The following is a 10,396-nucleotide window of genomic DNA, read 5'->3' as shown; positions in this document are numbered from 1 at the left end:
AATATAATTTGGAATACCTAAAGAAATATCTAAAGCCAGAATAAACGGGACTAAAGGAATACAGAGAAGCACGTTAATACCAATCTGCTTGAACAAATAAAAGTTTGGTTTTCCATATTCCAAGCAGAAGAAGATAAACAAGTCCCATAAGTAATGAGAAAAGTACAAGGAAGAAAAGAAAGCAGCCACAACTTTTGTAAAGGGAATATGCACAACAAACTATCAGCTTATTTAAAGCAACTGAATTTATTATTACCAAATTTTCTTAATTATTCTTACTGATATAAAATCTTTCTAATCAGTTGTGTTAACATAATCAAAGCATCACTTAAAACATGCATGTAAGTTTAGCAAAATACTCCAAGGACATAAATCAATCCACTCAAAAGACTTTCACAACAACAAACTCATTATAGGAAGTTGCAATAACCACCTACAGAGTAGTTCAGCCTCAAGAAACTGAAATTCCTATAAAATGTTAGAGATACCTGAGCAACCAACCGAGCAATTAATGATATCCTCATGTCTTCACATTCTTTTCCAGTAAGGTGCTTGTACGATTCTATTATCCGCCTTACTGACAACTTTTGCACATTAATTTCCTGTTCTCTGATAAGTTCAACATATGGAGGAACAGTAGGTAGTTCCTGTACCGTATCTTCCAACACAGAAGGGCTTTCAGCTGGAGAATGTGCTCCATTTCTTCAATATCTGTCATCTCAGACTCATGCGGCTCCATAACCTCTGCCTTAGCTGCAAACTGAATCATTTTCATCCATTTGTCTTGGAGAAAAGGGGAGAATCTGATGAAAATTTGACCTCAATAGTTTGGGCTTTATCCTTAGCATCATCAGGAACCTCGACTTCAGGAGTTTGCTTGATAGTTTCGGAATTTGAAGCATATTCAAACGTGTCTTCATCAGTCTTGATTTTGGGATGGACGGCATTATAGGAGTTTTACCACTGATTGCAACAGCTGATGGAGGAGGCTTACTCACACTAGAACTCTCCCAGTCTGATTTTGTAGCAACAGACTCATCCATATTTGGTGTAGAAGGAAGTTCAGCTGGCAATGCTAGTCGTGGATCATGGCGACGTGGATCCTGAAGAAAATAGTAGGAAAGATAAGTTAACATACAACCATACTCCCAAGATCTTTGCCTCTGACACCAAAGCAGCAGAGAGATGAGGACTGGACGTTTTCTTCTCTTCCCTGGTAAGAGACTCCATGTGTAGTTCATTCTAGCCCAACAGACATCCTACTTGCCCATGGAATCAGGTAAGGCCAGGCCCTCGCACTAAGCCCATTTGGGCGAACATATCATGTTAAAAGAGCGAGTTGAGCCTCTCCTCTCCGCTCCTTACCACTTCAGACAATGACTATCCATAATATAGAAATTATATTATTGTTGTGCTTCAGGCTAGTTTGCTGAGAGAACCAGCTGGCTCAGACTGGTTTTTATAAATTACAAATTAGATTGATCATATTGCTAGTCAGACATTCGTACTAATGGACAAAGGAAAACAAACGGAGAACAAGAGGGAGACAACACAGATGAAAAAAGGTGGGCTTACCCTCCGTGGATCACGCCTAGACTCTGCTGGTGAATTACTAACAGCAGTAGTTGCATCAGAATACAGAGAACTTGTTGCAGGTGCATAAGGATGCGGCACTTGTCCAGTGGAAACTTGAATTCCATGCAGTGCAGAAATTTGGGATGGAAGACTTAGAGATCCAACCTGTGGGGTTGCTTGCGAGGTCCCAAGCCTTGTTAATGGTGGAGAGACTTTGGGCAGGTGCTTCATATTCGTTATTACAATATCTGCCAACATATCAGGATGCATTTTTGTAATGAGAATTTCAAGTGACTCAGCACCTCTTTCCCCTTCAGCCAGCAAAGCACCAATCATAGCAATCATTTGTTCAGCCGGCGTCAACTCGTCACCATCAAATGCTGGAACATTAGGGGAGTCCTCATTCGCAGAGAGAGAACCATTCATTAAATCAGTGGTTTGAACAGGCAAAACAGGATTGGCATTGAAACCATAGCGAGTTCGCTTAGAATGCATTTCATGATTATTATAGGAAAAATCGTCTTCCTCCTGATGGAGAGACCTTTTCTTCATTATATCCCCAGGAAAGGGCGTCTGGATGGTTAGGTGATCATCCTGACGGTTATGGAAAGTTGTTAGAGAAATCCAACAAAAAGCTGATTGTGTTTATTAAGCTTATAGCCTATAATAATAATGGAATTCATCAATTGGTCTATCAAACCTTAGTTATACGGAAATCACGAGAAGCTCGCTCAGCACTTCTTAGGAGCTTATCAACTTGTCTAATGGCTTGTTCAGCAGCATCTCCAGCATTCATTGCTCGTAGAGCCCTAAGTAATCTCTCCCTTGACTGAAAGCGAAATGAAACCAAACGAATGAATCATGAGCCAGAATTGGCTGAAAGAGAGTTCCTTTGAATAGATTTTATAGTTTCAACAGACAGGCCAGGAAAAATGCTGAGCGGCTATTACTAACTGAAAATTTACCCTTGACAACCCCAGGATAAATAGTCAAGAACATGAAGTTTTACTGATAAAAGAAAAACTGCATTCATTTGAACATCAAAGCAGCACTTTGCAGAGATGCTTGAAGAAACAAACCATTTGAAGTAAAACTGTAACTTATACGAGAGGAGAGTACAATTAGAGCAAGATCCACATATATAGATGAACAAATGATTCTGAGTCTCACAATCAAAAACCATTATCCCATTATCATGTTTTTGACTATTAAATATACAGTAAAGAGAACAAAATGTATATCTCTTAAAACACGGCTAAATAGTAAAAGGACTGTACCTCTACAATTGGAGGATATGTACACCTAAGAAATCCCAAAAAAGCAGTTCTAAAAGAATATTGAACGCTGGGAGCATGAAAACCCTTCGCCGTCTGAAAGTTGAGATTAAAGTCGAGCAATACTGAGAAGATTGTGCTGAAGTACTGTGGCCTCTTTCTAGCAATAGCTGCAAGACTGTCAAAGAGAAAATTTCAAAAGCATTAGGAGTACAATAAAGGACAGGATGCAAATTTAACCCCCTGCATCGCAAAAAAGGATGTAGGTGCCAACTGAAAATATGGTTCATTAAAGTAAGAAGAACCATAGATATGATTATGTGCAACATATTGTAAGAAAACCACTATCAAAGGTTACTCTTCCCAAAAATGCGCATTGTCAAAAGGGGGAAGAAATGGAAGAGTCGTGACGAGAACATCAGAATCATGAATCTTAACCGATAGACATGCCTGATCCCATCCTATGTTGAGGATGTTGCAGAAGCATTGGAACAAAGCCATTAAGTCCTAGAGGACAGGGGTAGTCATGAATGCAATGAAAGAGATGTTCCGGCGCATAGTTATGTTGCGCATTCTCTACATTCCCTTTTTAAATGACTGGTAAGATGCATCCAGCGGCATACTAAATCCATTTTATCTCCGTTACATTAACGATAACTACCAGCCAACTCATAGCTCCTAATGACATGCCTGACTGTGTCTTAGGAGGCTCCATAGTCCATTCCATCTGACAGAGACTCAGCTAGATTGACTTCCAATTAGACAAACACAGAACCAACTCAGGACTGCCATGAAGCATATGCCTGAGGAAACTAACAGAGCCGGACATCAAATTCCTACGTTGCAAGAGCAGTCTATAACAACATTGACTAGTCATAGTTTAACTTTTCAGACAGAACCCCACGTAAGAAGGTTCAACATTATCGTTTACTGATCCAATAAGACTTTGGAGGATGCATCTGCAAATTCAGCTCCCTCAATATTTCACCAGTATTGTGAATGACAAATTATGAACCATCACCATAAGGTATCAAAAAAAATCCAAATATGCAATTCAGAATCCATAACACAATTAGAGTAGTGAAGCAAGTAGTGCAGATACTCAAAGAGAACCCCAGGTACTGTAACTTTAAAAATATTTCGTTATCGTGATAATGGAGCAAAGACTCCTATTTGTTTCTTAGGCTTTTAGAAACAATGCACACCATATCTTGCGATTTTAGCAACAGCAACTTAACAAACCACATCCTTCAACTTCTTTTATCAACATCATGAACAGAATGCAGATCACGCACTTAGAATTTATTTACCCCCGCACAAAACAGGGGTTTCAAACTACAGCAAGTCATTTTTGTTTTGCTTTGAGAACAATTTACAAAATACTTATAAAAAGTAAAAGTAATTTACAAAATCGATAGCACAAGTTTGCCAGAACTCTACCAAATCATCTGACTACATGTCCAATTTCGACTCACACCAAAAAAATACACTGCGTAGTTGCTCCCTTTGAATGAAATATAAACATTTGACACCAACTGGGAAAATATGCATCTTCTCTAGCAGTTTACGAATTTTGTTGACGACCAAAATAAGCAGAAGGAAGACATGTAATCTTCGCAAAAGCCGAATTTTCACATGAGCCTTTGCAAATAATGGATAATTACAGGGCATATTGAAGACAACTGCATTCCGTATGTCAGTCCGCTAAACATCTCATGCACAAGTGTGTTTTGCACAACCTTGGAATAAACTTTGCTATGGTAAGCTGCAGATATTGCGTGTTTAGACAATATACTATGCGCTTTTAAATTACATTTCCCATGGGACTTTTATCCCAACAAACTGAAGAAAACAGAAAGGTACATAGTTTGGTTATTAAAAAGTCAGATTTCAAACTAAACTACCAAAACTTTGATTTTTTTTTTTAATTAAAAAAATGATCAAGATAGAAGTAGAAAGGATATCGGCCTCAGCTTCACCCTTAGCTCCCTTATCAGATGGCAAAATCAACCAGTGAGCTCTCTTACTACTTTTGCCCAAAGATCAGAATTCTGCTGGGTGCAAATTTTATCAAAGTAACTGAAATTAAACATTGAACAGAACGTGATGTTCCAAAACACACTTAATACATATCATGCAGAAGCACAACTCGATAGGAATGAGGAGGCAGATGGCAATTTAGACGTTTCTGTGGAAATTGACTCATATAAACCGACCATTTTCATGTTTCTCTTGGCTTTGAAAGGCAAACATATCTAAACAAAAGATTTGTAGATTTGATGGCAACCAGAGAGGGAAAAAGTGAGCCCAGTATGAAAGAGAAGAAATTCCTGTATAAAGTACTCTCAATCATTATGGTATAAAATGTGTATAATCTGTTATCAAGGATTTATATACATAACCAGCTGCAGGCAAATGCAGCAGATAAATGAAAGAATGTTATATTTTATGGCCTAGCTGACAGTTTACAAGGCATAATTGCTTCCTTTAACTGCAAAGTTTCTATCAGCTTAAGTAGTCCAGTATCACATTGTCTAGCTCAGGTACTCCAAGTTTCAGAACCAGCGAAGGCAGCAGTACTTGAAGCCATCAACTCCTTAAAGGATAGCTCGACAGCACACTGCAATAATATCAGGCAAATGCAGAAGGCGTTGTACTACCTGTTCCAAGCCTCAGTTATCCCTCCAAATTAAGTGTGTAAAACAGCAGGCAAACTTCATTTTATCTCTAAATTAACATTTTAAGGCCTTTGTAATCTGAAGCTATTTAAAGACATCAGCAGAGCAGAAAGTTGCCGTGCAGTAGAAACTAAAAAGTTAATGCCATGCACGCATCAAAATTATAAGTATATCACCTTCTTTGCAAAAAATAAAGGAAACCACAACCAAATCACCCAGAATCGCCTTTTATGCTTCAAACTAAAGCTCCCTAGTACATCAGCCAGTAGAGTGAAAACAATAATTCCGACAATTTTATCAGCTACCCCTTGTGGCTGGCATTTATGGAGATGCCTCATTGGAATAAAGAAAATGCTGGCCTCAAAAGGAAAAGTTGCCATCCAACAAACAGCACCGAGCTAATAAGTGTAGGAAGCAAAGAACAACTTATACAACTACATCTTCTAAAGGATTGAGACAATTGCTGATCAATCTTGTATACACAATCAAGACAGATGCATACTACAAAAGAGTCTGAGGATCCCTATGCCGTTTATTGACTATATCAAGCTCTCAAGCAATCCACCAATTGTCTAAACCCTTGCAAGGTCAATGTCTAGTAGAAATCTCAAACACTTTCCCCAGAACTAATTTCATCAATCATTGAAAACAGAGCGATCTACTTAATTTGCCCAAGTCCAAGTAGTTGAACATAACAAATTCAGGTTAGACTACACAGAAATCATCACAATAAATTCAAATCCTAAAATAATGAAAATTGCAACTGCACGCCAATCCAACAAGGACTCTCCTACAGAAATTAAGATGGCAGACACGGATGAATTTAAAATGTCAGGGCTCCGCGAACAGGAGAAGCTAGTTCAACTATATATGCAACCTAAAAGATCAAGCATACATGCCAAGACAACAACTCGACACCATGATTTACCAACAAGAAAGAGAATGCAATGAGTGTTTGATTCAACTAAATTGAAAGGAAGCCTCAATCCTTAACTTTGCCATATGTTTAACCAAATAATAGAGTCAGTATTTAATATGTCAGCGAGCCTAATCAAGTCATGAAGGAATGTAAACACACATGGCACGGTGTCATGACTAGTGTATTGTCATACTTGAAGATTAACAAAGCCACGCTAATTAGCAGTATAATTTGGATCATAAACTAACTGTAGTTTGTGAGCTCACCAATTGACAATGGTAACTGTCAGACATCCTGGAAGACTACTAGCTGTTTTGAGCAGATCGAATAAAGTTCCAACGATCCTTTTCGCTTCTGCTATGTACACAGCTGGATCAAGAACAGGGTGGCCTCCAACTAGCCATGAAACATTAAATACGTGTCTGCTCCCTATTACAAATAATGATACACATTGAGTCAGCTCGTCATGTCACGATAAGAGAAAAATGAACATAAAAGCACAGTCAACCTTGACGAAACACAACTTAAACGTCCTAGCAGAATGTTAACACTCTCATTTTGGAAAAAAAGAGACAAAAAGTACCTGCGACCACAGGTCTTCCAGAATCATTCTTGTCAGGTGAGAAAAGTAAAACATATGTCTCCAAGAATTTTAACGCCAACAGTCTCGTACGAACAGGACCTATCTGCAACATCGAGAAACTCCCAAATTAGCACCACAAATTAAATGAAAATGCTAAAAAATAAGACTTGAGCTTTTCACTATTGCAGCCTGATAACTGCATTCTTAACTTGATGTGCCCATGCAAGAAAATAGAGCAGTTTGAGTTTTAAAAAGCAGGTTAACTGTCATTGCACAGAAGATACATAATATCATTTCAGAATCCCATTAATGTCTCTATTTGCACAAAGATCATAATCCTGTGCTCATACCATCATGTTTATTTAAAGAAAGAGTAAGTGCTGTCTATCTAGAAATAATTAATTAAACTAACTCAGAGCTACAATCAAGATGCCTCTGAAAATTTCAGCAGAAAGGGAAAAACAAGCCTCTGCAAATGGGACAAAATTTGTCTTCACAATCAGTACAGAAACCGACCTCCACATTGCAAGCAAGCAACTGGTATTGACAAAGATCCTAATCAAAAGCTACAAAATGTCTTGACAAACTAATTCTCTTGATTGACTCTCCTAAATACATTTATAAGATAATGAGTTGAATGTCCTTTCTAGTGCCCATAATTATCAATTTTAGTTGTATTTGTAGGCCGTCCACAGACATTACTATTAATATTATTGAGTTTAAAAATTCAAATTTTCAAAATTTGCTTACATGTTGTGGATACAGCTTCCATTTATGAAATATAAACATCAAAATTCTTACATCAAATATCTATTTTGGCTATAAGCTCAATATAATGGTGGAATTTAAAAGTTTCGCTCTTCCCCAAGTCCTCCCCTCTTCTAGCTTTTCGAGTTCGTGGTAATGGAGTGCTCTGATTTTTCCCCATTTTTTTTCTTTTGCTGAGTATATGTAAGCAGAAGCAGTAATTGAATGAAAGACGGGGAGAAAAACTTGTATACAAGCTGTCAACACAAGTAGGGACACTCCAACTATTCCCAAAGTGCATCAGAGCCCCAAATGACTTCTTTTCGATGTGCACAGCTCATTTAACCAAATGCCTCAAGAGATATATAGGTGGCTTCTTCTTTTTCCCCAAAGCTAACTCTTGGGCATTGTAGAGCAACCATAAATCTTGATACATCTGTATTATACCTAACCATTTAATCCACTTTCAGAAATCATCCATTTTAGGATTCTAGACAACAATAGCCATAAGGATTGAACATATATCTATACCACACCAAGTGAAATTGGAAGTAAAGTTCCAAAGCAGCTTGGCTGAAATTCTTTCGGGATTGCATTTTATCAGTCTATCTTTTAGAAAGTGAAATTATCAAGCACCTTTTACAACAAAGTAACCGTAGACATTTCACTGCATAACTTTTGTACAGCTCCAATGTCTATCCATCTTGCACAATGGTTACAAAACAGAAGATGAGAAAACTATCCATGTCCACAATTAGTTAGAATTCGGGCCATCAACAATGAATCTAACTCGGATGTCATGACCAGCTGATGAAATCCACATATACGTTCTCCAAATACCTCAATTGCAATGGTATACACATCATCTTTGAACTTAACCATCCACGTCCAAAGATCTTCAAGCCACCTCTCGACTTTTCCTCGGTGATGCATCTAGTTAAGAACAATGTCCATGAGCATTTGGAATTAGAGGATGAAAGGACATCAGAATTTAATCATTAGCACATGTCACACTACCAGTATGAGATATGAGCAGGAAAAGGAACTCATGAATACTGATTCAAATAGCATGAAGCCACAGAAATCATGATCAGCTCGACCGTATGCCAGGATGTTTGATAGGCTAAACTAAATTATATATAATTTAAAAATAAAAATAAAAAATAAAGAAAAGGCAATTGTCGCCCAACATGATAAACACACACACGCGTATGCATATGCATGAAATACAGGAGAGCTAGTTCAGGTTCCTATGATAGAACTCAGATATTTAAACAGACATTATAAGAGCTACAAATATTCTATAGAGAAACACCATGTTTGTGTACAAATTTTGACCATATATCTCAAGTAACTTATTAGGAAAATGAGATATAAATAATCACAAGAATATTTATGAACAACCATCTATAGAAATCTATCACGAGCATTGACTGCTTTTAAAACTCTTCAATGACCTCAATCCAATGCAGTAACCGTAAGAATCCTACATGATATAACAGCTTTTGACCTGATCATGACATCCTAGAATTGGATATTAAGTCCGGGTAAGGGAAATTGAGAGACCTGCACTGCCATCTCCTCGAGAATACCACTGAAGAGCTTCGTGCCACTGATGACGGACTGTGCTGCAACATCTGGATCAGCATCTCTCAATAATGCCAGTAAGACTGGCATCAATACTGCCAAGTATTCCATTGCTTTCGACCCAATCTCTTCCACTATCCTAATAAATACAAAATATAACATCAGACTGGATTTCAAACCAACATGACTCGGAGCACCAACAATAAAAGCACAACTCACACACTTGAACACCACAGCTGTCAGTTTTGGCAGATCCAGTATTAGGCACTGTGCTGTTAAGGGATATGTTCATGTCTTATTTATGAATAGTCACAGGGTTCTTTTGCCGGAACGGAGTAGCTTAACACAAAATTCTTCATTTTTCATTCCCATAACACATCAAATTGATAAAATTTAAGGGGAAAAGAAGAGAAGATGCAGCACATTGGCAGTAAATTTTTCTTCTTTTTCCTTTCCCTTTTACTTTCTTTCGGCTACTAGAGTTAGCATGTTAAAAATTGAACCCTATGCCATAAGACGAGCTTCCAACACTGACTCGACGCATAATTAGCAGGCAGCACACACGATTCCGATTCAACCCTTCCAAAAGGTCAAAAATTCAGGACTTTCCCGGACTAAAGAAGAAGAAATTATAGGGTTAGGGGGCACTGACTCGACGAGAGACTTCCTGACGAGGCTCTGGGGCGAGGACTGGAGCTCGGCAAGGTAAGGGAAGAGCTCTGATGCGAGGGAAGGGTCCACGGCGAGGAGAATGTCCCTGACCTGCTTGAGAGACGAGAGCTTCACCGCCAAGTCGCCGTGGTTGTTTGCGGCGGCTAGGAGTGATAGGGCTTGGTCCCGGGAGGCCATCTGGGGTCGATTGATTGGCCGAGGAGGTGGCGGAAGAGGAATTGGCGGTTAGGGTTTGTGGGAGAAGGAGGAGAGGGGAGGAGTGAGGAGGGTTTTGCTGTGGTTTGAGGAGGAAGAGAGCATGGGCAGATGGGAGGAGAGAGAGAGAGAGATTGGGCGGAGGAGAGGAGCAACGCACAGAGAA

General features: G+C 38.7%; 1 protein-coding gene across 2 annotated transcripts; it reads right to left on the bottom strand.

The window, feature by feature from the left end:
* Nucleotides 1-5,162: 5,162 nt before the first annotated feature.
* Nucleotides 5,163-10,396, bottom strand: LOC116191977. 2 transcript variants are annotated; one of them, XM_031520354.1, is made up of 6 exons: nt 10,016-10,396; nt 9,343-9,502; nt 8,617-8,709; nt 7,030-7,132; nt 6,713-6,875; nt 5,163-5,509 (listed from the first exon to the last, which is right to left on the bottom strand). In XM_031520354.1, the coding sequence occupies exons 1-6, from the start codon at nt 10,210-10,212 to the stop codon at nt 5,506-5,508; spliced, it is 720 nt and encodes a 239-aa protein (XP_031376214.1). In that variant the 5' UTR covers nt 10,213-10,396; the 3' UTR covers nt 5,163-5,505. The 2 variants fall into 2 exon arrangements, with proteins under 2 accessions (XP_031376214.1, XP_031376213.1); XM_031520353.1 differs by having other exon boundaries at nt 5,163-5,469.

The sequence above is a fragment of the Punica granatum genome, unplaced genomic scaffold (assembly GCF_007655135.1).
Source record: "Punica granatum isolate Tunisia-2019 unplaced genomic scaffold, ASM765513v2 Contig00640, whole genome shotgun sequence".
Classification (NCBI taxonomy): domain Eukaryota; kingdom Viridiplantae; phylum Streptophyta; class Magnoliopsida; order Myrtales; family Lythraceae; genus Punica; species Punica granatum.
This window is presented reverse-complemented; position numbering and strand designations above follow the sequence as displayed.

Coding starts and splice junctions, on each gene's coding strand:
- LOC116191977 (XM_031520353.1), bottom strand. CDS start 10,212: ATGGCCTCCCGGGACCAAGCCCTATCACTCCTAGCCGCCGCAAACAAC. Junction 9,503..10,015: donor GTCAGGAAGTCTCTCGTCGA/GTCAGTGCCCCC, acceptor TGTATTTATTAG/GATAGTGGAAGAGATTGGGT. Junction 8,710..9,342: donor TCGAGGAGATGGCAGTGCAG/GTCTCTCAATTT, acceptor GTTCTTAACTAG/ATGCATCACCGAGGAAAAGT.